Consider the following 27,848-nt stretch of genomic DNA (forward strand, 5'->3'; position numbering starts at 1 on the left):
AATGCATCTTCAGCACTAGCGCTTGTGAAAGAAATATTTATTTTCAGCTCGGAGACAAACTGAGTCAGTAGGCATACAATCTTAGGCAGACAGGAAGCTTTTCTGCACAACAGAAAGTGAATGTAACAAAATAAACTAGATTTTGAACGTCACTACATATGAAATAAATAATAAGCCATAGTCTCCACTGCCCTGACTCTGAAAATCTTTATGCAGGTGAAATTTATTGCCAAGTTAATGTACTGCATAACATTAGTCACAAATTGCTTAGGTGTAATTTCATGGAGAGACCGCGAGACAAGTCACCCCAGTGGTTTCACATAAATCATTTGTCCCCCTCAATTAACTCTATCAAGTGTCTGTGACAAACCCAGCCTTCCCAGAACATATGAGCGAGAGTAACAGAGACAAACTCTGCAGTCCTTCGTTCACATGTCACATTCATTTGCACTTTTGATAAACGGTGGGCCGAGCTGCAGACCAGTAACTTAATTAGAGAGAGATATTCAGCAAGTCACTTGTTCTGAGGCTGGAATGCAGTCATAATTGAAGAAAATAGCTAAATGAATTCATCTAAAAATGTCAGCGTGTTGAATAAAAGATAATTCTGTCAGCTGATGTTATTCAGAAAGCCCTAAAAGCCTGGTTAAGAAACAACTTAACGTGGTGGTTTCTGGTTTGGGATCCAGCCGCAGATTATGTATTCAATTATTTAGACAGTCAACTAAATCCAGTCAATCATCACTGACACATGAATTGTTGTTGATTATTCTGTGTCTGCACATATCAGAGTTAGACCAACAACGAAAAAATAAAATAAAATAAAACTTTCAGGCCAGGAAGACACCTTGAATAACAAAGTGTTATATAAACAGTGCTTTAATATTATTCATTTGTAAACACTATGCTGTTATTAATAATCTTCCATATTTATAGTGCGTTAATAATTACAAAAATCTATGTTTAGTATAACCCTAAAGTCTGTGGTAGGTTTGGAATCAGCTGTCTGGGTCAAAATAAAAAAAACACTACACAACCCAGAAGCCACCGCGTTTCAAATCCCTTCACGCTGATTGGCCGGCTCAGGGTCCAATCCTCTGGCAGGGACACGTCTCTCAGTCAGAGCATCTTTCCGTCATGGCGACTGTTTGGGCTAAAACCGTCTCTAAGCTGACGGCGCTGTCTGTTTTCTTCCTGCTGGTGCTGTGCCTGCCGCCCGGGGGAGGACAGAAGAAGAAGGAGGTAACGCTTCACCTGTTTGAATTCATTCTCTACGCGAATATTGTGTTTTTGTTCATGAAAGACGTGGACAGGTTGAACCTTCCGGTGTGCGACAAGCTAGTGAGAATGAACAGGAAGTGAGTCCGGGCTCAGCTCTGTTTGCCTTGTTCCAGGAACAAATGCGTTTAACGTGAATGAAAGAGACGACGAGCAATTGATCTTTTTGAAATACAATCTATTATTTAATTATTAAATCTAAGTTTGCTGTTTACAGATGCCGGGTTCAGGTATTACAAGCCTAACTAGTTAATCTAGTGTCGCTAACGTACTGTTGGTGTAAACTATCATATAACAAGTCTTGTGTGTGGAAGCAGCACTAACATGTGCTACGTATTTACACCTTCATCCCTCCTTTGCTTTCACACCAGATTCATTACTTAAAACAGTATTATCAGCATTATTGCCCTCAAGACTCTTGTCTTGGAACTGATCAGAGCAGGAAGTGCTGTGTTGCACTCCTTGGTAGCTTGACAGAAACATCAGCCGATGCTAGCGAGATGCTCGCAATAACCACTGGAGCTAGCTTGCCTGCTATCTGCATCAAGGCTGCTGCACATCTCCCTAACTGTTTCAATACAGGTGTTATAGGAACATACGCTGTGTGGTGGTGTTTTCATTGCGGAGATAGCAGGGTTGTTTAAGCCTCACGGAGAGCGAGGAGGAAGCCGTCGAGCTGTACTTCCTGGATCTGACACGGGGGAGGGGGACTGTAATAACCTCAGAAACATGTGCGGGATCCCTCTCCCAGGACGGACAGAAGTGTAATAGATGCTATTGTTTGTGATAACTTTACTTCTCGCATTATTACAGCAACATGAGTGTGTACTATGTATGGGAGGCCCCAGAAAGAGAATGAAATATGTTTCTCAGACTGGAGATGAAGATGCAAGTTTTGATGATCAGACAGGGGGCAGTCTTTGTGATTATTACACTGATATATTAACGTGTCTTAAACAGTTGAAGACACTACATCTTTCATTCAGGTTATACTATCATGTATATTTGTGTTATTTAGTTCATGAAACTTTATTCATAATGGTCTCTCTAGAGCTGCTTTCAGACATGATCCCCTGCTGAACTTGCAGCGAGCGAGTGTGGGGGGGTTAGATGGAGCTGTCTGCTGCACCCGGCTGCTCCACCTCTGGCCTGAATAATGCGGAGGATTTGTTGCTGTTGTGAACGCGACAATGCCGATAACCTCCCGCTGTGTTGTGCATGTGTTTAAGGATGACTAAACTAAGCTATACTCCATAGCCAATTCTCCGGACTCTACTCAGAGGTCATGTCTGAAAACGGCTTATGATTATACTTTAATGCACACTGGCCGAGCAGTTGTCTCACTAAACAGCTTACATGTATAGTGTCACGTCTTACCTGTGAGTCATGGCTTTGCACATTTGCTGTCATCTAACATGAGAAGTTTCTGTGATTCAAAAGCATCAGCTTTTCACACATTTGTGCTTCCTCATCATTGTTGTAGCACACTATGGGGCACCTCTCCTCATGCCTTGGGACGGCACATTAGCTTGATACCTAATTGTTTACACTTGCTTCTAAGAAGAAACATTTTAGAAGCATAATAATAATTAACCACATGTTGTGTATTTCCTCAATAAAGGGATACAAGGAGAAATTTATGAGGAAAATGATTTCTGTGATGATAACATCACTTGTGTATGTGCCACATAGAAATAACAGCAGTACACTACCTTGTTTGAAACACCTTGTATTTTTATGAAGTTCTTGATCCAAACATGAATAAATATGCAAAAATATAAAGATTATAACCTTAAATTATTGATATGATATGAATGAAAGTTCAGTTGGGAGATACCAACCCTGACAGTGACATGACGCAATCCAGTAGAAACAAGACGCCTCTGTAGAATTCGTTGGATCTGAAGAAACGCTCATTTCATTTTTCGGTTTTATAATGGTGTTGCAGAGTGAAGGTTCCTCCCTCACAAACCGTCTTTGACAACAACTGACAGCTAACATGCCAAGTTTAATTTAGGCCTGACTTCAAGTTACTATGACGTAACACCCACAATGTTTATCTTCTTAACCACTTAAAGCAACACTTGGCACCAGCTAAAAATGAGAAGCAGCAGCTGAATGTTTTTCTACACTGAGTTGCTTATGATCTTCAGCATCAGAGCTTAGAGAATTTTTGCATCTTTCTAACCTCAGTGTCTGAAGTAAGAGTTGCTCAATGCTGTGCCCAATTACTGTTCTAATTTCTCACGCCAATTTTTACTGGCTCATGCAGCAGGATGCAGCTTTTGTGTGCAGGCTGTCTGTTCCGCTTTTAGATTCGCCGACGGGTACCCAGCAGGACACCGCTGAAGAGTGAATCATGAGATTTCTCCATTGGTTAATCGAGAGTCATTGTCATTTTTACGTTTTCCAACTTTTTATTGAAGAAAAAAAATGCAGCTTTCTTAGATTGAATTTAAATGTGCTTTTATTTACACGTTTTACAGTTCTCACACATCTGTGTTTTAGTCGCAAATGCAAGTCTATTTGCTTGCAGTGAAAAATCCTGAAGTGGTGCCAGTGTCTGGATTCAGTGTCATAGCTGTGAATATGAATGTGAAATTGCACTGCCATGCCCTATCATCCCATGTCCTTTTTTTTAAAGCTAGGTTTTTATTTGAGACAATACTACATTTGTACATCTCTGTAGCCAACTATGCTGTTATCCTACAGTGCCATAGCAAAAGAAGAAGTCAGATGCCTCACCCTCTAACAACATTGAATGTATATAAAGATGGATGACGCGTCTCAACTTCCTCCCACTATCCAGAAATTAATCCCAAATATCCCAGATATGAATGCTGCAATTTTGCACATTTTAGAGCCAGAGTCTGAGGCGACCAGGAGACAGAGCCCTGTTATTATAGCATTAAATAACTTATTAAAACCAAACTTCCCAGTAAAAATTGCACATGCAGTGTGATAAGAACTACCTAGACTGACTGACAACCATATTTAAGAAACAAATTGTTTGACGTTTCCTTATTAGTGGGGTCCGTGTCCTAACTAACATGGAGAAGGCACGGTTTATGACCTGTACTGCACCCAGCCACCAGGGGGTGGGTGTGAGACTTTGGCTTCACTTTTGGGGATTGGTCAGGTTGTCCATTTTTATATACAGTCTATGGTTAACACCCAGCCTGCCTCTCAAATATGCAATGCCTCATCAGCACCTTTGTTGTCCGCCAATTTTGCATATGAATAGAAATTTGACGTCAACAAATGATGGAATGAATAAATAAAGAAATGCATGAGCAAATACAGTACATGACAGGTGAACAAATAGGAAAAAAGGAATGCATAAATGATTTTATGTATCAACAAATGAATGAGGCTGAGCGGAAGACAAAGTTGATGAATAGATGGACCGATTAGCCATTGATGGAAAAGCATTTGAGTGAGTGAAGGGAAAGCCAGAATAATTGAGAACGCCATATTTGTACCACAGTTTCCTGTAAAGACTTCATTTTATTTATCACTTATTTTGATGGCGCTGCATGATGTAAGTATAATTAATGTGTCACAATCTCGCTTCTTGTACTTCAGACATTTCTCTAGTAAAAGAGTACAATTCTTTGCCAAATGTATTATTTCTTATTATATCAATCAGGAAGCTGAATTGACTTTTGACAAGTTTAACCACCCTGTGACCCCTTTTGACCTGACTCACAATGTAGTCTTTCTTTTTCATTCCTAATTATGCTTTTGTTTGTTTATTATCACCAGAAAGGAAGAGTTGTTGTGTTTTTGATACATTAGAATGAGCTCTTTATATCGACATCAGGGGTCCTCTTGCACTGAGTCTGCCATGTTGCATTGCTATGTTTCTACAGTAGCCCAGAATGAATAAAGCAAATACTGTTCTTCATTTTGTTACTTTACCGAAAGGCCACTGTTGGTTCTCCTACACAATTAGATCGAGAGAGATGGTCAGTTGGTTGCAATCTGAGAGCTCACCAATAGATACCGCTAAATCCTACACATTTGGTCTGAAACGTGTGACTGTGTCCCAAGTATTAGATAGGAGTTAGCCGCACATACTTACACAAGAACACAGACACACACACACAGACATACTATCAATGAGCCACAGAAGAGATATTGAGGAGTTATAATGTGAGAAATGTACTTTCCCAGTTGCCTGCCTGAGGCCATGGCAGAGGAGGTGGAAGAGGCAGAGGAAGATCTTATTTAGCTGAAAATGGACAAAATATGGAAGCAGCACTTTGTATTCATCTCACCAACTTCAGCTCTCTCTCATTGCCCTTCATCCTGCCCTGGCCATTGCTAAGCTGTAGGGCTGGGAGACATTGGCTAAAAGTTATAAAAAAGGCTGTCCTGGACCCCTTAACAGTTAAATCACTTTTTAAATCTCAAGTTAACATTCTCAATTATGTGTTTTTGGTGTACCATTTTCTCCCATTGGTTTGCCTTTTGGTTAATAATTATAATAATTATCTATCTAGTATAGTAATACAAAAAAAAAAGTCAATATATATGTGTGATTAGATATGACAGCTCGTGACAGAGTAAACCATGTTTTTAATTCAGTGGCACACTAAATGCGAAGGTCTGAAAGAGAATCAATGACACTTTTGACTTTAAAACATTGGTGCCAGGCTTTTGATTGGGTTTTGATGTAATGTAGCAATTGTGGTTTGGATTTACATCTGTTGACTTCTTTTATAGTTTTACTGCTCATCCAACAGATAGAAGCCTAACTGTGTTTAAATATCTATTCCCATTTGTCAAACTTTTCTGGAGCCGAATTTAAGACCGACTTCTATCAAGCTAGGCGTTGGCCCTTGGCGGCTAATTTGATGTTGTCTCCACAATAAAAAAAAAACTATGAATCCAAGGGTTACTGTTGTTTTTATATAATTATTTTGGATGTGAAATATAAATTCTCTCCAATGTAATCTCTTCACAATTTCACTGTTATTCACTGAAAAATCCAATGGGACCAAAACTCTGCTGGGAAGTGAAAGAAATGTAACAAAGGTATGAGGTAAGGAAGCACCACTATGCAGCAAGTCTATTACATAAAAGAACAGACAAACACACCTTCAGCATTAGTTGACTGACAGTTCAGTTAGGGGTGGGCACTGTCGCTCACTGGCTCCACTGGGGAAGAGCATGTTGGCTGGGTAATGTTGCTTCATGGGTTTGCAGTGGAATTTCAGATTAGCACTGTACAGTACAAAACCTCCAGCAAAAGTGTGCTGCATCATGCTGATGGAAAATGGCATTAATGTCGGAGCCAGGCCCCTGAGCAATGATACTGACAGTTTTGGCCAGTGTTATTTATGCCCTAGAAAGTTTAATGTGTAAGTAAACACGGGAAGTGTTCGCTTTTTTTTCACTTTTCCTTTTCTTAGAGTTAATCAGAATTTATGTACTGGTGATAAGTATGAAAATTTAATCTCAGAGGGGGCAAGGAGAAGTTTAGGATGAAGTTAAGTATTGAGACAGACAGATGGCAAGAAAGGAAGAAAAAAGAAATGAAAAGAAATGAAAAAAATAGGATAGGGCAGCAGTGCTGGACCCCTGCCTTTTTTAAATCCTGCGATGTGGCCCTTGGGGAATGGAAGAAATAGTCATGGAGTGGGAAATAATATTTATATCCCTTCAATACTCCCTCGTTCATCACCCCAGCTCTGCTAGATATTATATCTAGGTTGTGTTATGTTTCTGTCTTAAGGCTGACCACAGCACAATGAAAGGACCAATGTAAGCACTTCCTATACCTCGGCACATGGAGTCGGGGGAGGTAAAGAGAGAAGAAAGTCCAGGGCAGTGAGTCTGAGGCAAGGAGAATTATTTACCCAGAGAGTTATATATCTACAGAGAGATAGAGATTGCAAAGTCGTAGGCTTGCTACTTCACCCTGGGACCAGTCTAATAAGTGGATCCAAATAATAAGAGCCTGCTCCCCTGCACAAAGAGGCCCAATAAACTACTGGGTAGGCCCTTCAGGGCATAACCCAGGACACTTGCTGACTTTAGACTAGGGCTTATGAAGCTAAATATTATGCAAGCACTATTGACTCTTAGTTTTCCCTCTGTTCTCATATCTGAGCTACTTGCAATGAGTTTTACAGAGCATATAGTTTGCAAGCGTCACTTTGTTCAACCATCTGTGTTCTTATAGGGAAAAAGCTCTGTATTCTGCATATGAAACTGTTTCTGGGAGTTTACAACTCATGTGGCCACATTATTTTAGCAGTGTAATTACAAATCAATCCTGGGCCACATATGAAGGACCCCCTACTCAGCTGAAGTACTTCAGCCTGCTACAGTTTCATCATGAACCAAACATATTTTTACACTTGATCTATTGATTCATTTGTGGCCACCTCCACATCATTAACACTGACTACCACATATTGATTTTCTATTTTATTTTCTCCAAAGGGATAAAACTCTTATTTCTTTGTAAAGCTGTGTACAAATCAAATCATTGATTTGATTTCCAGCTACTCCCAACCTTGAGTTTAGCCATACAGCTCTGAACTCTCTATTGTACGCATCTGTCTCACGGTTGTACTGTTTTTCAACATGCTAAAAATTACTCACTGTACCACCTAGCTCTTGATACAGGCTGTGGTTATCTCTCGCCTGTGATGTCCTTGTAATGGACCTTCCTTTAAGCAAACCCTTATAGATGGCCCAGAATGCATTGATGCATCTGGTCTTCAATCAGCCTAAAAGGGCCCATGTCAATCCATTGCTCATTGACCACCACTGGCTACCCATTAACTTCCAGGGCCACATCTGTGTTTGCATCCATCTAGTTGAACTCAATCATATGGGGTTATGCTACTTCATGGCCATCGCGTTACTCCAAGGAAAGTTGTCTGGCATTGTTGTTCCTGCATATAAGGCAATCACGGTCCAGACTCTTCTCATGTGTGGTTCCTCTGCTGTGAAACAAGTTACCAAGTGAGCAGAGCAGAGCCTCTATATCTTCTTGAATAGTCATCTCTTTCAAGAGCACCTCCTCTCACCTTACTACTACACTACTGTGCACTTTATACCTGGTCTCCTACACTTTCTGTTCAAGAAAGTGTTTAGCTTTGAGCTCTTCAAGGTCTTCTTCTAAACTGAAGCTAGTTTTTTTCCTGAAGTTGGCCTCTTTGGAATAAAAGCAACTGCCGAACAAGAAAATGTTAACATCTAAAGATTTGTGCTTTTTTTCTGTGAAAGAAAAGTGGATTATAGTTTCAATATTATCTCATGCCATTTTGGTACTGATCAACAAAGTTGTTTCCTATGTGTGCACCTGTATTTTTTTGAAAATGTGTTAGCTACATCTTTCCAATGCCAGAAAACACTGGGTTTGACATAGACTTGATTTACCCTTCTTTTCCTTGTTTACTTCCATTCCATCGACTTTGTTAGTCTTTTTAAATTCCTGCCTGTATTCTTTCTTTTCTCAAATGGGCCTTGTCCTCTGGTTTCCCTTTTTTTATGCCTGCACTCCAAGGCTCAGTCTCGGTTGATTCTCTCTGTCCCGTTTTTCTTTTAGGAAAATAAATGTGACTGTTTCAAGGGTTCAAGAGAGATGAATATTGTATCCAACCCCTTTTCCCTCATGTGCTGCCAGTAATGCCCAAACTGCAGCTAAAAAGCCCCCATAATGGTGCCATATTTTGCTCAGGGAAATGTTTCAATGTTCTCCCAGTGAATTCAGGGGTGATTTGTTTGGATCTCGCTCATTAGCCGTAGTCATCTGAATTATTGATGCAGTAGTGTCAGGCCTGCTTTCCCAGTGACTGATGGCCTGTGTTCCCGAGTCATTTTCCTCCCCTGTTATTCCTCCCTCTCCCCCTCCTTTTTCCCTTCCCTTTCCAACACTTCTATAACTAATTTTGTGAGAAGCTAAAGGATTTATTTCTCCCACCCCCAGTCTCCTTATCTAAGACTTACCCCTCCCATGTCACCTCCACTGTATTTTTTTACCCTCAACCACCTTTCTTTGAACTTTGACATATCTATGATTATGTGGTGTCATGCAATGATTTCTCTCTCTCCTTTTTCCCCACTACCTATTCTGTCAGGTTGTCCGCTTGTCTTATTTTCCTTTCTCCTCTATATGTGACAAGTTGAAAAGAAAATGGTAAATTCCTGGTCCGTTATGTTACATCGGTGATGTGGTTAAAAAGATCATTCAACATAACATCACATCCCTCTCGTGATTCTTTATCCCAATTTTCATGGGTGTAACACATACCCTTATTCCTCTCTCATAACTGTTATTGCCATTTTCCTGACATTTCCGAGGCTACTTTCTGGGCCAGCCAAGTTAAATCTGAGTGGAGTGCAGGGTGTGTCCTTGTTGTTTTGACAAATTCATTTCTCAATGCTGTTTATCAGTGGTATAAACATTCTCCCTTTGAAATGACTTTGTCTCTTTTGCTTTTGCTTGATGAACCCTTGAGTCAGGTCATTTACTCAACCAGGATTTCAGTCACTTACTCTATATATTAGTCAGGTATCCATTCACTTAACCACCATTTTCCAGCAAGTTACTTACAGTTTCTTAGGGATTCTAGTTAACCACTCTCATTAAGTAATGAAACTGGTCACTCACTGGTTTTTGCCATTTGATCCCCTTGTAACCTGCCGTCATAAACTTGACACTGACTCACTTATACCCCTTTTCCAATGAGGCAGTTCCAGGGCCAGTTTGAAGCCCGTGCCTAATCTGAAGTTTTATGTGTTCCGACGGCCAAAACACCTGCTTCTCAGACAGAAAAACATGGTTCCAGAGTGGCACCAACTAGTTGCTGGTCGAGAAGAAAGAACTGCCTACGTCAGAGGCTGGGGGCGAGTTTATTATGACGAACAACACCAACCAAAACTTTGTTGTGACCACTTGTGATCAGAGTCAGGTTGGACTGAATGAATAATTTAATATTTTATATGATAAGTGCTGAGTAAATTTATGCGTTAATTTATACAGTTGAGGCATAGTGATGTAGACAGTGACGTATATGGTGACGTAATGACGTGCCTATTAGAAGGTTTGCAAGTTGAACTAGCTCAGCAGTTCCTAACCCGCACTAGCACCAGCCCAGCACTTTCCACTTTGGTGGAAAAGAGGGTATAACAGTCATTTGTCAAATTGTCTGTCAAGTAGATAGTCTGTCACTGACTCACCCACCACGCCACCCCTTCACTTTGCAACCGTTTCTGTAAATTCTCAGTCAAAGACATACCCGATCAGCCTGTCCATCAGTCCTGGGTTTGTTCCACAATTCATATTTAGATGTCAAATGCCATTTGACATGTAAAAAGCATTGACCTCAACATTAAGTCTATATTTCAGGCTGCGGGAACTCTTCTGATAAGGGTGCAAAACAAATACCACCCAAGACTTACCCAGTCATTCAAGTCACCATATTTAGTGTATATAGTCTTTTGTTTTTAATGCACAGTATTTTTAAACCACACATGACCAGTGCTACAACTTTCTCATGTTGTGAGCTTAGCATTATTCTTTCCGTCAGCCACTGACCTGCTGATTGACCTTTCTTTGACTGCTGAACTCAAGCACACTAAAATCTCATTGTGTCTTGCTGTTGCATCAGGCAAACTAATGCGATGATAGACATGGGGACCTTCTTCGTTACTCTCTAACTGCTAATGGCTAACACACCTCTTCTCTGATCATTCATCCCTGCCTGTCCTCATCACTCCTTATCTCCAGATGGAAATGTTGTTATAACCGTACTCTCCTTTACCCCGTCTCTCTGTATCTTTCTTTTCTCTGTCACTTCTGTACTCATCCCAGTTTCATCTTCTTTCTTTACCCCTCAACTTTCCCCCTTCGTCCTCTATTTATCTGTTCTGCTCCTCCTTTGGCTCCCATATGCTTCCCCCCCTCCCACCTTCCCTCACAGTGACAGGCCTGTATAGCTGATATGAGGTGACATGTTATCCCACTGTGTGTATATGTGTGTGTATGAGAATGTCTGTGTCTGTCTGGCTTGTGGCTGATAAGACGTCACACTGTTATCCTCCCAGACAGACCTGTGTCACCATGATGGTTCACGGACCACACACACTCACACTTAATACATATGCACTTACATAGACACAGTCTTGACTGAAATTGTGTGTGTGTGTGTGTGTGTGTGTGTGTGTGTGTGTGTGTGTGTGTGTGTGTGTGTGTGTGTGTGTGTGTGTGTGTGTGTGTGTGTGTGTGTGTGTGTGCGCGTGCGTGCGTGCATGTTGCCTGTCAAAGATATCTGATGATTCTCTCTTATTAAACTCTTAGTCGTTCTGCTTCACTGGCAGAGAGCCTGTTAACACTCACAGGGCTAAATACACTGTGTGTGTGTGTTCTTTTGTGTGTTGTATGGTAGACATGCTGTCATCAGACTGATTTAAAAAGACACAGAGGCTAAATATAGTTGAAGTTAGAGCGGCAGATTTCCTCTTCTCTGAGGTTTGACTGGTCTCATTTGACCTGAGGACAGAGCTCTTTGTGCCAGTGAGAGTCCTTGTTGGGTCAGTGTGGGCAAGCTTCCTGAAAAAAACATGATCACGATCCACAATGTGAACTGTGATCATGCTTCTCAATTGTCACGAAATGTGCAGTTGAATATCCAGACTCAAACTAACCAAATCACTTCATTCCCCACTATCACCTCTTTCTATTCTTTGTGTTTTTCTTGAGTGCTGTAATGTGTTGGGTAGTGATGACTGCTGAATGTTTGTGTGAAATATTTGGGATGTTCCTTTGGATGCTCCCTTTTTAGGTGGTTAAGTAGATCATCGTACTGCCTCACATTGTTACCCGACAACTGTTACGTTTTCTTTGAGAGATAACTGAACCGCTGTCACACTAACGGCGCAGAGTCCTCTACCATACTACTATCTCACATAGAATTGTTGTCTCATACGTTGCACATTAGCATGAGTTATTTGATGAACACCAAGTCTCCTTTTTCTAATGAGGATTAACATGATTCCTGAGTGATAATAATGTGGTTAGACATTTTGTGATTTTGCGATGATTTAAAATTGTGTTTGATTGAAGGGGGAATTTATGAAGTAATCTCAAATCAAACAGGTAAAATCCAAGTGAAGTAAGAATCCATCATTTAGGTCACAGTCTCTAGCTATAGCAGGAAACAGGACAACATTTGGATGCTTGAAGTCTGGTCGGAAACAGTTTTTGCAGAGTTGACAAATGCCTAGCTGGAATACAGTAAAAGCTCTCCCTAACTGTTATTGTCACTGAAATAAACAAGGAGAGCAAGCGGATACTTTTTGAAATGTATGGCCGACAGATCATGTCTTTAATGAGGAGCTTAATTTGTCATGATTGTTGCACCCCTTGTTTCAACTGAGGAACTGGTGGTCGCTCGCCCTTCCAGCTGTTCAGATTATTGACCAGCCAATTAGTCTCAACAGCCAAGCTCAGATCACAACATGATTAGTGCAACTAGCTCAGCTTCTCCCCTGTGAGACTGACACTGCTTTGCAGTTGGCTGTAAGACAGCTGTGGCATGCTGGGCTAGAATAAGTTACTGTAAGTCCACATTCAGCGCACTTGGACAGGGGGTTAATGCATTGCATTTTTTTCCTAGGCAATAAAGCAAGTGAGGCTCTGGACAGAAGCTTCTCTCTAGTGGTCGCATTGGTGGCTCATTCTGAAATGAGATCTTTAGTCAGTGCACCAGTCTATTCAGGTCTAACTGCTTCATCAGAGAAAGGTTGGAGTTAAATGTCAGTGCAAGTGTCTAGTGTAGGGCTGCATGATATTAGGAAAACATGCGATAACGCTGTTGAATAAGTATACAGTGTTAAAGTCTTTCTATTTTGGTTTCACTGCTCACATAGACCCCATACAGTAAGTGGTCTATGCATGAAGACACATGAAAGATGAAAAATACAAATTGCACACCACTCATTGTTTTGGGCGGCCTGTTTACTTCAGGTAAAATTTTAAGCCAACTATATTAGTAAAAATTATTATCTATGCATACTGAATTTCGATTCACTGAGCCTTTGCCACTAACAGTTTGCAGCGAAAGAAAATAAGTAATACCAGATATGCAATTACATTTTATGTGTGAAAAAGCTTTAGAGTGAAACAAAAAAAATTAAGAGACTGGTAGTTCAGACAACATATAAACCATGGACAAATAAACTAGTTGCTAAAACTCCAATTTTATCATATGGTTTCATATTTGTTTGAGCAGCCGTCCTAATTCTTCCCCTTTACAACTAATGTGGCATAATGTGTATAACAAATAGCTTATCTCCTGCTTATAGCTGTTGGCAGTGTATTTACCTGGGGTAAATTTATATTTTAAGGTAACACAAGTGGGTAGTTATTTTTTCCTCGCCCAATAAAGTCAGGGACACTCTCAGAAAAAGCTGCTCTAAAAAGCTGCTCTTCCATGTGTGATAAGCCTATAGAGACTGAATGCTCACCTAAGCAGAAGCACATAACAAATGTGAATGGCTTATAAGGCTAATTAGTAGCACATTTAGCTCAGTTATTAGGCACTAATACTAGTGTTAGCTTCCAAAAGATAATGAGTTAGCATACTAGGCCAATTACACTTGTATTGCCTGTATGCCCATCATGTGCTTGGCCCTGACTTTGACCATTAAAAATGATCATCGTAGGCAGATTGGCACAGTCTGCATTCTGGGCAGGTGCATTAAGTGAAGAGACAGGCAGAGAAAGGAGTAAGGTTACACAGTGGTGAAACACAGTACAACGGGGAAGTCAAAAGAGAATTGCGGCTGACCTGGTAGTTAGAGTGAATCACAACTTTATGACCTTGACTGAATCTAAACCCCTCACTTCAATGTGTTCTCTGTCTTTTACATTTTTTATATTACATTTCATTTAGCTGACGCTTTTATCCAAAGCGACTTACAATAAGTGCATTCAACCATGAGGGTACAAACCCAGAACAACAAGAATCAAGAAAGTACAATTTCTTCAAAAGAGCAAAACTACAAAGTGCTATAAGTAAGTGCCATTTAAGTGCTACTAAATTGTTAGTTTAAAAATGTTATTCAAGGTATAGTCTGAAGAGGTGTGTTTTTAGTTTGCGGCGGAAGATGTGTAAACTTTCTGATGTCCGGATGTAGCCCAGCAGTTGCCACCTTTATGTCTCTCTGTCTTCTTGAACGTCCTTACCTAATACCAATTGTTGTTGGGACAGTGCTGCAGGCGATATAATCAAATTCAGGTCAGTCATTCCTTTGTACCTGGAAACAACGGTGTGACAGTCGTTTTTTTGTGTTTGACTTGACTGAGCTCCCCAGCGGTTAGGTAAGGTTAATTCATTATTTGTAACAAAATTGATTTTATAACGTAACGTCCTTCATTTACAAAATGTTCATACATTTTGATACTGGTGACATAATCTAACACAACCAACGGATCAGAGTCTGTGAATTGGAATTGGACATCCTGAGTTCCCCGTTTTAATTTAATAGCTGTAAGAATCTTGTTTTAGTTTTGTTTTCTATCTCTTGAAGCATCTGCTGTCAAAAAAAGCACAGAAGAAATTGTGCATATCTTAGGCCTACTTGTACTAAGGCATTAGCTTGTAAGCTATGATTCCTCCAAAATAAACTACTACTACATTTTCTGAACATTAGAGCATGTAAACCATTTTAAGTAATCACCCAAATTTAAATTATGAACCTGAATATGAGCAGAACAGTTCTCCTTTAACAAAACCCAAGTTAAGCTAAAACCAAAAACTGACTTCGCTGCCTGATTGATGGAGAGTGCTGGCTGCTTGGTCATTACTTAAGGGAAAAAAAGATTAGTACTCTTATAGGCTCAGCCCTCAGTCAAAAATATTACAGTGTTGAGTTAATGCTCGCCCTTCAAAACTCATATTTCAGTATATGTCACAGGAAACATTTGTCACTTCTCTTTCCAGAAGTTTCTGCTCTCAAGTGTCAAGTCTCTTTATCGAGTGGCATGTAATTAATAAAAGAAGTGGGCAGTACAGCATATTTCTTTCAAAACTTCTGCTTGTTCTATTTGTATATTGAGGAGACACTATATTTTATAATATAATGGATTTATAAATAAAGCCGAATTTAAAAAAGGGAAAAGTGACTGTTTTCACTTCTGTTTCTTCTTGCATCCGTCAATTCGTTTTTTTATACTGTAGCATTGAACTGGGCTCAGTGCGAACTTTGAATTTGTCTATAACCTTCCTTCTCATCTCTTCTCTGAAAATGTACTCATAGTTTTTGAGATCCTTTGATTGAAATACTTGGGGAATTTCTCATTCTAATTTTATGTAAGATGGGTTTTCGAAGGATTCAAAGCAAGCTTTGCCTCATTTTCTGTTTTCTCGTCGGTGCTTAATTAAACCTTAAGACCAACCACAGCCTCCCCAATGCAAATTGCTAAGCGAGTGGAATGCAAAATTGTAATCTTTCTGCCTGAATCATTTCATCAGAAACACACATACATATTTGAAGCCAAGCACATAATGCAGGCAGACAAAAAGCACTGTGCGCACAAGTACATACAGCCCCAGTGTGAGTACGACCCCAAAGATGTAGAATCTGGAATCTGTGTTATTAATTGTTTCCTTTTAGCCCACTTCACAGTGCGAGGGAGCTGAATTAGGGATAAAAGGCAGTGTAACACTTAATGGCATCATGCCCCCTACATTGTGACGAATCAGCTATGTGAGAATGAAATGACTTTGCTGCAACTGCCACACCTCCAGGACTCAATTTATGGGTTCTCTTTTTTGAAGATTCTCAGCATTAAAGTGAGGTCCAAATACATTTTTCTTTTTGTCTGTTTTTGCCCTGCAGTGTCTTCCTTTTAGTTTGGGCAGAAAAGTACGGCTGCTTTGGATGGTTTGTTTTGACCTCAATTAGAGTTAGAGTAACACTTACTGAACCTTAAGCCTGAGTTGAGTCTTGAGTCCCCAGTGTTCAAGTCCTAGTCTTAGTACATGTCACCAAAGAAGAGTCTAAGTTGAGTCCCCGTTACTAAGTCTGAGTCTAAGTCAGTGGTTCCCAAATGGTGTGCCAGGCAAGTCCAGGTGTACCATGGGATTTTGTAAGAAATGTACAATATTATTATTGCAATACTACTATACTACTACAGGCCTCCAGAGTGCGACCATTTAAATCTGTAATGTGCGACTAAAATGTTCTTTTGTCTCATCGGTGTGCCAAGCATTTAGCTGGTATTACTCTGTATTTGATTGAGTCGTTTCGCATCCTCTTCTCATCTCCACTGCGGAGTTTACACTCACAGGCTCCTGGCTGGCCCCGCCCCCCACTCACTCACGCACTGACACATGTGAAGGAGAGGAGGAGGTGAACGAGGTGATGTATATTCGAACAGTGGAAACAGAAAGTGTGAATACAGAGTTTCCACTACGGACCAATGCTGTGAAACGATTAGCGTCGCTGCTTCAGGATCTGAGCAGAAGCAGTGGTTGGTTTGTAGCGTGTCAGAGTCTCTGTCTGAGTGTCTGAGCAGACACACAAACACAACATTGATTATTGTGAAGGGCCTACCTCAGTATTTTTGAGAATGCACCAAGTTTCCTTGTTCAGTTTACAGCTTTCGTAAATTTCTTTCATATTCAGGCAAAATTATTGTACACTGAAATATACTTAACTAAATCGATATTCAAACAAATCAAATGGAATCAAACCCAGCCCTAAATAAATTACCAATGCATATGGGAACTGTCAAGATAAGGTATAATAGGTGTATTACTGCGGTGCCAAATGGCGCAGTGAACATTTTTGGGTGCAGGGTGCACCAGCGCAACCGATGTTAAAAGTTAGTCTGTAGAACTGATACAAAAAGTTACGATTTATTATATCAGATATTTCTATGCACAAATTCCTCAATACAGAGGTAAATTCTTTACCCCAAGAAATTATTAAAAACCTTTGGAACCGGAATCTTCGCTGTTGGCCAGTGTGAAGGAGAGAAACTTAAAAAAAGAGAGAAACGCAGGTATAAATGGATAACAGGGGTTTTGCATGAATAAGAATATATATATATATATATATATATAATTGGGGGCATCACTTAAAATCTGAACTCAAGTGAGATTCACGTCTGAGTCCTGAAGTCTATTGATTTTTCCTTTACCTATAGTCAGCTAATTTATCACATAAAGGAGCGTTTTGGAAATTGGATTTCAAGTCAGTTATCTGATAAATATCCATATCCATTCTGCCATGTGAAGATGTCGCATGGCTTGCCAACTTTCTTACCTTTGCTTCGCTGGTGCCTGGTGTTAAGGACTGATTAGGAGCTTAAAGGGTATTAAATAAATTAGAAATCCGTAACTGATGCACACTAATATCAACTTTGCCCAGTAGCTGCTTGCTAAATCTTTCACATCATAACTCACTTTTGACATGATTGTTTTCCAATTTGCAGCTCTTGTCATGATGAGTTGTGTTTGGTATTACCAGCATAAAATATTGCTAGGTAGGTATACTTAAAATTCCCTACCTGAAGAGATAACATTACCCGCATGTTAGGCCTGCATCTCCATATTCTGCTATTTTAATTAGTGTCTGTACTAATTTGGCTTTATTCTTAATGTAACTGCAGATTTCTCTTCTTTTTTCTTTCTTCTTAGTTTTAACTTGCTCTGGTGATTTTCCTCCTTTCTTCTGCCTTACTCATCCCGTTTCCCCCACATATTTTCATTTATTGTCCTCTCCTCCTTTTTGGCATTGTTGCGGGAAACAGTATAGTGACCATATGCTCCCTGAGTGCTTGCGTTAAGTCCCTATTGTTTTTACAGTAGGATTGGCCTCTTGGCCTTCGTGTCCGTCCCCAGTTTTTATTGGGATGCCTTTATAACAAAATCAAACTGCACTGATGCCCCATAAACCCAATCGGCGCTCTGTGCTTTCCCCAGAGAAATTATATCTGCAAACACAGAGGAAAAGACTAATAAAGGGGGAAGAAGGGGTGAGTCCAGGTCAAGCAGAGTGACTAAACAATTAGCCTCAGCATTCTGCTCCTATGGTGTGACAGATTAATGCAAGTAGAATAAATCAAACCCACACTTTTGTTGACGTTTCCAATGACGAAGCCAACTGGTTCGCTTGTTGTCTGCATGGCCACACAACACAATGCATTGTTCATACTGTACTTTATTTTTCTATGTGTTTTTGAATGTGGCGATGAACAATTTTATCACCTCTTACCCACAATCACAAATATCTTACTCAAGATGTACAGATGCATTTTATTAGGTCCTTTCTTGGACCATGTCCAATAAGTTGTTATCCTGCTGACAAACAAACAAACAAAAGAAACCAATATCTTAAAACGGTGAACACATAACATCATTGTAATTTCTAAACTTGTTGTCTTAATTGTGTTGTATTGTAATGTGGTGTCCTCCCAATGAAATTTCAACCCAGTCATCCACACAAATGCTTTTTACCATTTTATCATATTCACTTTTTATTTCAGCTTCAAAGTTAGACATATCTCCCCCTATAACTGGTATTTTAAAGTTTAAAAGTTGACTTGTTGAAACTCATATACACCCTAAACCACAAAAATACACAGAAGATCTTTGACAAGCTCCTCAGGGAAAGGAGATGACAGAAGATTTAAAATGTCACACCGTGTGTCTGGGAGGTTTGGAGAGAAGCTGTAATCTATAAGCGAAAAAATAAAAAACAATCTTAAGATGTTCTGTAAGCATCATGGAGACAGACACAGAGACTGGTACTAATCGGGGAAAGATATACAAATAAAATCACCGAAGGGTGACAGACAGGAAGATGCATGGACAAAGGCAGGGGAAAATGCATATATTTCAAATAATTGTTATTAGGCCGATAAGCTGACAAATCCTGCTCACCCCCCTTTCACTGACAAGTCATGGTGTTTCTGTGAATCACAGATTATGGGCTGACAAACGCGGAACTGACACAATGAAAGCATGTTGGTTTGATTCAATAGAGGTGAGAGAAGGAAACAATAACGCTGACAGACAAACTGACTCACACAGAAACACTGTCAAAATTTGTGATGGTATATGTTTTTATATCTCACTGTAATAACTCTTCCCTTTGTCCCTTTACTCACAGGATTTCACATACTGCTTTCAGTGCATCTCCTGTCTCCGCTTTCTGCTTAATCAAATCCTCTCGTCCTCTATGTCTTAAACCTCTCGGTCACCTTCTGCCCCTACATTTGTTATTTAATTTAAACACAGGAATAAAGTTAAAAAAACAACAAAATTTCTGAGTAATATTGCTTTTTCTCTTACCCTCTCATTTGTTCTATACGCTCCTATACTTTCTTTTTGCATGCGTGTGTGTCTCTGTGTTTTAATTATTTTCAGTTTAGCTCAACACAGAAAGCCCCTAAGTCATCATGAGGACACCAGAAATAGACTTGCTGCAAGTTTTTGTTGGTTTTTACAAAGGGCAGTACTTCTCTCTCTCTCTCTCTCTCTCTCTCTCTCTCTCTCTCTCTCTCTCTCACTCTCTCTCTTTCTTCTCTCTCTCTCTCTCTCAGAGACAGAGAGAAGAAAGAGAGAGAGTGAGTGTGGGTGATAATGGATGACTCTTTGTTCCTTGTTACACGAAGCCAATTTCCAGTAATCCCCCTTTCAATGGGTGAATCAGAGGAAACTGTAAAGGAGCCTGATGGCCCAAGCCGAGACCCATTCACTTACAATAGACCTCTGTTTAGGCTGCTCGGAGCAAGGGATTTTGGGTTGAACAAATACTAGCTTGACAAGATGAGGGTTCACAGATCAAACCCTTCGCTGGCTGGGTAAATCTAGACCGTCCCCAGTAACTACAAGACACTTAAAAGTGCTCCACTGTGGTGGTGAATGTTATGCCCTGATATTGATTACTACCTAGTCTTAAAAACCAGATCCTCAGCACTTCCTCTGTCTATGTTTTTTCGGCTTGTTCTTGACGAGAGTGCTATTTTCTTTTATACAGGTATGAAAATCAAACTCATGTACATCATTTAAATGTTGCAACAATATAGGTTTACAACAGCGGGGCTTTCTCTAATGTGTAGACCAGTGGTCACCAGCCTTTTCGAGCCCAAGATCACTTTTTAATTCCAAACTTAAGCTGAGATCTACCATTACATTACATTTCATTAAAGGCTGAATGTACAAGAAATAAATATACACAAAGAAGGGCAGTTGTGCAACTTTTTCTATTCAATGCACAATATTCAAATTAATATCAATTTATATTTACAATGCAAAATATGCAGCTTCTCAGTTCCACAACATGTTCTGCAGAGGAGCTGCTACTGTATGTTTTACATATAGGCTTTGATTTGAATATGGCCACAAATATGATTATTACCCTGTATGAAAGAAGTCCCTTGTACGAACATAAACACCAGTACTACACAGTATGAAGCCGTGCATCTTCAGCTCTTGCAAATATTTCACAATAATAACCCCTTTTTAAACACGGGAGTGCTTTTATTTTGAAAAGGCATACAGAAAGTGTTGCAACCATTTGTTTGTGACATAAATTCATCAGATAAACATTAAGAATCAGGTTAAAGATGGGTCTTTGATTGTTATCGACAGACCGAAAGATGCGCATCTTCATACCGTAGAGTCTTGACATTTACTTTAGTACATGAACCAACTTGTTCTTGAAGGAAATGCAGGAGATAAACCTGCAACTCCAACGCCAGTAGCGGACACACAGCGCGTGTGAAAAACAGAGAACAGACACACAGCTGATCTGCGGCGCGACGACAGCCAGTGAGTCCAGAGAGTTGGGGGATCGACAGTGAAGACTGGGGGATCGACCGGTAGATCGCGATCGACGGGTTGGCGACCACTGGTGTAGACCATACAATTTAAAATGAATTAAAGAGAGAGGGTGGGATGTGTCAGGAAGTGACGTGTCTGTCCTCTCTGGCATGTTGAGTGTAGGTCAGCTCTTAAAATACTCGGCTCACTCATTATTTGACGGAACAACGTAGCTGATTGACAGTCACCACCTGACTGCTTCCTTAATTCACTGACTGAATCTTTGAGTGACTGACGTCAACTCATTGATGTGCTGTTGAGCTGATTCGCTCCCTGGATAAATAATTATGTGGCTTATTGGTTACACATCTGGCTGGGCGACTGACCTTTTGTGTGACAGCTCTCGGGCTGACTGGCCGTCGGGTGTAGTGACTCTATGCCTGACTAACTGTTTGGCTGACGAACTTCTCTGATGTCCCCTATAGCCTCTAACTGTGAGGTCATCAGTACTTGAGTCAGTCCTGCCCTACTCTCCATGTCTTCCTTTTTATGTTTCCTATTTTCCGTCTGTGCATCTCATCATATTTCCTTTCGACACTGCTGCTATTTGTTTGTTTTTTTTAAAGTAAAATTTACTGTTTACTTATTCTTTATTTAGCTGCATAATCGGGCTCTCAGCTCACTGCACATACTTTGTGTTGCAAGAAATGTGGAAGTAACAGGGAGCAGCTGAAAAGCAGATAATTGGAAAAGAAAAACATACTTTTGAAGTGTGTGTGTGTGTGTGTGTGTGTGTGTGTGTGTGTGTGTGTGTGTGTGTGTGTGTGTGTGTGTGTGTGTGTGTGTGTGTGTGTGTGTGTGTGTGTGTGTGTGTGTGTGTGTGTGATGCTCTGTATTTTCCACGGAGGAGGTGCATGTTTGTCTTTCTCCACCTGACCTTCTAGTATAAAGTCTGTAGAAATCCAGGAGAAGTCCATTTGGCATGTTGAGGACGCTTTTAACACGGGCCTGACGCAAAAATGTTGTGCATGTGTGAAAGGGAGACTACGGGTAAACTCCGTTCTCTGGATTTTACCCGGAGGTCATGTCTGAAAATGGCTTTACTCACTCAGTGTAGATGTGATTCATTTTAGTGCCCTCTGTGCTCACTGGGGTAGAAAATAAATACCTTAATGGTCCTAGGCTGTTTGGAGAGCTTATGTATTGTACATGTTTGTGTATGTGGATCAGATGAAGCAGGGAGTCATAACACTGATGTGAGGGAGTCTAACATAAAATATTCAAAGAGCTCCGTGCAGAAAGTGCTCTTTATGAGAGTTTTAACTACTTTGCAGATTACAGGCATCATTCTGTCTTAATACAGGAAATAGATACGACCATGAATTCTTAGATAGTTGACCTAAGTACCTCAGCTGAACCAGGCATATTATTTGAATCCATCATGGTTAGTGGCAGGCATTTTGTTTTTAATGAGCTTCCTCTTTTAGCACAAGGTGTTTCCTTTTCAGCTTCTGTGTTAATGTTTGTTATACAAGAACAACAGTTTTACCATGTTTACCTGTTGTAATTATAAACTCAATACATGATTTAAAGTGTTTTTAGGTTTCTGAAGGGCTAAAACAAAACTTACAATTAATAGATTTGAAATAAATCTTTTTTCCATTCTCCCTTAGTTATTTTTTTTTTTTACAATTAACCAGCATTTGGCGCCTTACAGAATGTTTGTACGGTCACGTGTGTAGACAGCTCATATTCCTAGAGGCCAGTGTTGTCAAATGACTGAATTACTCATTCTCATCCCTCTCGTGTAATTATTTTCTGACACTTAATATTTTGCAGGAGCCCACCATCTGTGACAGATGTCATTCTTGGCTGTTTGACAGAATTTCGCCCCTTCATTTCAAAACTCCACACTTCGAGATTCGCGCGTCATGAATTTATTTACTTTAAGTGTTCAGAGACTCCTGCAGGTTAACGTGGACGAACCAAACACTTTTAATGCCAATTAACTGTAGTTACACCTAAGTTACACTAGTAATCGCTCCATTCAAAAACAATATCAGCTGGAATAAATTAACATGGAATTGCTTAGCCCTGAAATATGCAACCGAACTTTTTTCAACCTAAGATTGTAAATATCCTTTTTTATATATGTTTTATTTTACTATTGTAGGTTCTTTGCAAAAATACTGCACCCAAATCTTACAAAAAACAATATATTCATACTCAGAGTCCAGGTTCACTAACCTTTGAGCAAAAATCATTAGCAATAGCAATTAATTGGGGAAAACATTGAGCTTCTCATTTTATACTGGTTCTGAGCATCATTGTCACTAGTTAAAATAATAAATACACTGATTGTCCACCATGTCGTCATAACCATAATTAACTGAATAATAGACCTTCAATAAACAGTTTGTGTGTCTGCATACTGCCTGTCAGCACGAGTCAAAGCTTGTTAGAGAAGAACCACCTCTAAACAACCACCAGTTTTTCTCCTGTTCCAACAGGGTAAGACGGCTTAGCCTGTTCAATCATGTCACTGTCTTCGGAATAAACTTTATTGATGATTTAATGATTTAAGCTTTCAGACTTTTCATTTTTTAACCATGGCCTTCAGTATTTGGGTGCTGATAAAAATGTCACATACATAGGCTATTATTTAATGTAAATGAAGAATGCGATCGCACTCGATATTGGCAGATACCCAGCATTGAAAGACTCAAAAAGTTGATTTTGACATGAACAGTACTAAACAACTAAAATAAATGTTTACATTTTAGCAGAGTTGCTGAAGTGTGTGTGTGTGTGTGTGTGTGTGTGTGTGTGTGTGTGTGTGTGTGTGTGTGTGTGTGTGTGTGTGTGTGTGTGTGTGTGTGTGTGTGTGTGTGTGTGTGTGTGTGTGTGTGTGTGTGTGTGTGTGTGTGACCATCAGCCATAAGGACGATGGCCCAACCTTAGTATGTGTGTCTGTTTAGTTTTCAGCTTATTAATCTTATTAAACAGTGTTGGTAGGACAGGTTATATTTAGACTTTCCAAACAACAACTTATGCCTAAAAACATGCGCTACAGTATATTACAGCGTCTCCTCGTCAGCTGCCCTCCTCTCCACTGTTTTTCAGCACCTTTATCATCGCTTACACTTCCCTTGCAAGTATATTTTGGTATATTTACAGCTCAGTTGTTTGTGTGTGTGTGTGTGTGCTCTTGCAGAATGTGAGTAAGGCGGTGCATCATTACTGCCAGCATGATTGGCATCCAGGACTGACAGCTCTCCCTTTCTGGCTGAATGCACACGAGCAAAAACTTTAGAGATAAATTAAAGACAAAGGTGCACAGGAAGAACAATATACCTTCTGCGATCGTGCAGTCCCATTTGTGTGTGGTTGTGGTGCTGTGTTGTACTCGTATTTAGTCAGTTTCTTGGTGAACTTTCCTCATCGTACTTTACATGGCTCATTGGTGCTGGAGTGTGTTGTCTGAAGTGAACAACTAATACAGGATTAACACGTGTCTTACGGTCTCTCTTTGCTGCTTTTTCTGCGTGTGTGTGTGCGTGTGCGTGTGCGTGCGCGCATGCTGTGCGTGCTGTGCGTGCTTATGAGAGAGAGATATATTTTGTGCTCGATTAGCAGCAGGAGTGAGGTGCAGTGCTAAATAATTTAGCTACTGTCTACTTGATCCCATACTAGTGAACTACTGGGTAGAAAGATGGAAGGGGAGGAAGAAATGGAAAGACACTGTACACAAAGTAGCCTGAGATGCTCATACTATCATGGAATAAATTACTTGTAGATTGGAAAAGGAATTTTTGAAAGAGTACTGCTACAAAAAAGCCCACAATATCTCTCTGCTGCCATGTGAGACTTGCATGCGTATGCTGGTCGTCAGCAGAGGATGAGACGCACGGAGACTGTTGTAACCTTGTCGAGGAGGTCAGTGCACTCAGCTGGCTCGGGTGGGCAAGACTTTATAATAATCCATTTAGAAATAAACAATAAAATGGGCACAGCTTTGTTGGTTACATGTCCTGATAAAAATAGAGCAAATTCAGCATCAAGCCGCCTTTAGGTTTTTTATTTTTGAGACTCCAGAAGTGTTTAGTGGACTCAAACACCTCACCCACCCCTCTATTGGCATAGTGGTGAGTAGATTCCATTTTTCGGTGAACTATCACTTTAAGCTTTTCTTGTATAAAATTCTAAAATATATATCCTATATCACCATTCATCTTAAAAATAATAATACAAATCCAATATGCCGAGCCCCAGTTACTACTTGTTGTAAACTATGAGTAGAATGATTTTTATCAATGCAAAAAATACAATAAACATTTACTTAAATTACACATTCCCCACATGAGTTAAGAAAAGAGAAGAAATTGACATTCATCCATATCAATAGCATCTTTATGTACTAAAGGTGCTGCTCAAGAGGTAGGGCTGGGCGATATGGAAACAAATCCTTGTACGTGTCCTAATCTGATCCGTGATAGTGTTTATTGGTAAAGTGTAAAATGAGCGCAGGTCAGTGGAGGAGTGAGGAGGAAGCAGACTCCGCCAGAGACTGTGACATATACAGGAGGACTGGACCTTTTAATGTGCGTCTGTCCTGATCCTGAAGCAGCGCTGGTTATAATTATTCAGCGGTGGAAACCCGCTAAAACAATGGCCGTAGTTGAAAACATGTTTGTGTCTGTCTCTGCATCGATGCAGAGTTGTCCACCTTTATGAAGCAGCCCAAACATGAGCACGTGTGCTGCTGCTCCGAAACTCTGTGCGGTGTCCGTCAACCTAACATGACTTTGCTGTAACTCTATTCCAGCCACATGATTGGTGCGGCGCTATTCTCATTATCATTGGCTGTTTGTGTTGTCTGTCACAACATGGATGGAATGAGTTCTATCGACGTTATATCGACATGTCTTATATTTCTATCGAGGAAAAGTTATATCGTGATAATTATCGCTATCGTTTTATCGCCCAGACCTATAAAGAGGTAGTAGACTCAAATTTGTCCTCAAAGTTTAATACTGTAAATTTGCATATGCTTGTCGGACATATTTTTTTCCTGCTGTACAGTTTGATCAGCAGAGTTTGGGAAACAAGTGTTTCATCAGCAGTTTTCAATATTTCATCAGCCGTCGGTTCGGAGCTCAAGTTTTGGCAAAGCTGATGCTGGTGGGAACTAAGCAGTGTCCTGCTGAGAAATCAAACAAAATCATGCAGACACACAGGCAGGAATACACACAGTACAAGGACACTTTGTGTATGTGCATGAATACACAACGAGCAACACTTAGTCATTACCGTGCCCCTTTATGTGACTTTGCCACAATTAGCATTTCAGCTTTAGAATCCTTGCAAAGGCCCTAGCTGATGTGTGTACACATGTCTCCTGTGTGTTATTTACCTCTAGTGTTGTGTTCTTGTGCTGACTCTGTAGTGACCTTTTAGCTAAGCTGGGCCGGATATAATCAACAACGGACAACAATTTATACACAAACATAAAGCTGCACATTTTTCTGTGCACACACACACACACACCTAGACTGCCAGGTCATGGTTCCTTTTTTGTAAATAATGGTTAGGTTTGTTGCATTCCAGATTCTTTGCATACCATTAGTCAGTACAGGTCATGAGTCAAACCTATTAAAATTTAGATTTAGTAACTTGGATCCGGCAACACCTTGCTCTATTTCAGCTGTGGTCTTTTAAAGCTGCAAGTATAAACTGTACAGCAAAGCTTCTCCTGGCCATGGAATAGTTGGAACTTTATATCATTTCAGAGACACTGCCTTTATTTCAGCCAACACAAGTCAAGGATTTTGATATATTCCGTAGGGAATCCTAGTGATATCTGCAGAGTTTACGATTGCCTTTATTTTGTATCTGCTGTTACCTAGCATTGTTCAAATCACGGGAATTACTCTTCTGATTCAATCTGAAAATCCCAACAGCAAACATTGTCCTCTCTGCACTTTGTCTTGTCTGTGTGTTCAGAATGTGCTGTCGGAGAAGGTTGACCAGATGATGGAGTGGTCCTCTCGGCGTTCGGTCGTGAGGATGAACGGTGACAAGTTCCGTCGCTTTGTCAAGGCCCCACCCAGGAACTACTCTGTCATCGTCATGTTCACCGCCCTGCAGCCTCAAAGACAGTGTTCCGTCTGCCGGTATGCACACACACACACGCACACACACACACACACACACACACACACACACACACACACACACACACACACAATGCCAAAGCACCTTCTGTAGGCCACAACCTGGCATAGCAGCTTTTCCTCCACCCCTTCCTTTGTTGCCTCTCTATTGTCTGAGATAACTCTATTGTCCTCACGAAAGCTTACTCAGTGCACTAAAGTTCACCTACAGGGGAACACACATGCATGCACATGCATGCACAAGTGTTCTCGAACTCATCTAAAATTGTACATATACTTCTTCCTCTCACACACACACACACACACACACACACACACACACACACACACACACACACACACACACACACACACACACACATAGATGTGCACTTCTTGGGAAACACAGAAAACAGCTTTATATAACAGGAACCTGTGGGTCACATTGACATTTAGATCAAAGAGACTCCAGCCAGCCATACAACCAAAGGAGAATGAATAAAAAGACCAACAAGACCTACTTACCCACTCGCATACTCAGGGCTTTTAATACATTCAGGAGATTTTTCAAAACCCCAATAGCGAGCTTGAAATTGGATTTTTTTTTTATGAACAAAAC

The 27,848-nt window shown here is 40.3% G+C and overlaps 1 protein-coding gene across 1 annotated transcript in view; it reads left to right on the forward strand.

Moving 5' to 3' along the window:
- Positions 1 to 1,095: 1,095 nt before the first annotated feature.
- The window catches only part of tusc3 (tumor suppressor candidate 3), a 65,470-nt gene continuing 38,717 nt past the window's right edge, over positions 1,096 to 27,848 (forward strand). Inside the window, exons 1-2 of the mRNA XM_034591321.1 lie at positions 1,096 to 1,242; positions 27,081 to 27,250. Coding sequence (XP_034447212.1) covers positions 1,138 to 1,242; positions 27,081 to 27,250 — 275 coding nt within the window. The 5' untranslated portion in view covers positions 1,096 to 1,137. The remainder of the gene's footprint in view (positions 1,243 to 27,080; positions 27,251 to 27,848) is intronic.

This window comes from Hippoglossus hippoglossus, chromosome 1, assembly GCF_009819705.1.
Source record: "Hippoglossus hippoglossus isolate fHipHip1 chromosome 1, fHipHip1.pri, whole genome shotgun sequence".
NCBI classification, from domain to species: domain Eukaryota; kingdom Metazoa; phylum Chordata; class Actinopteri; order Pleuronectiformes; family Pleuronectidae; genus Hippoglossus; species Hippoglossus hippoglossus.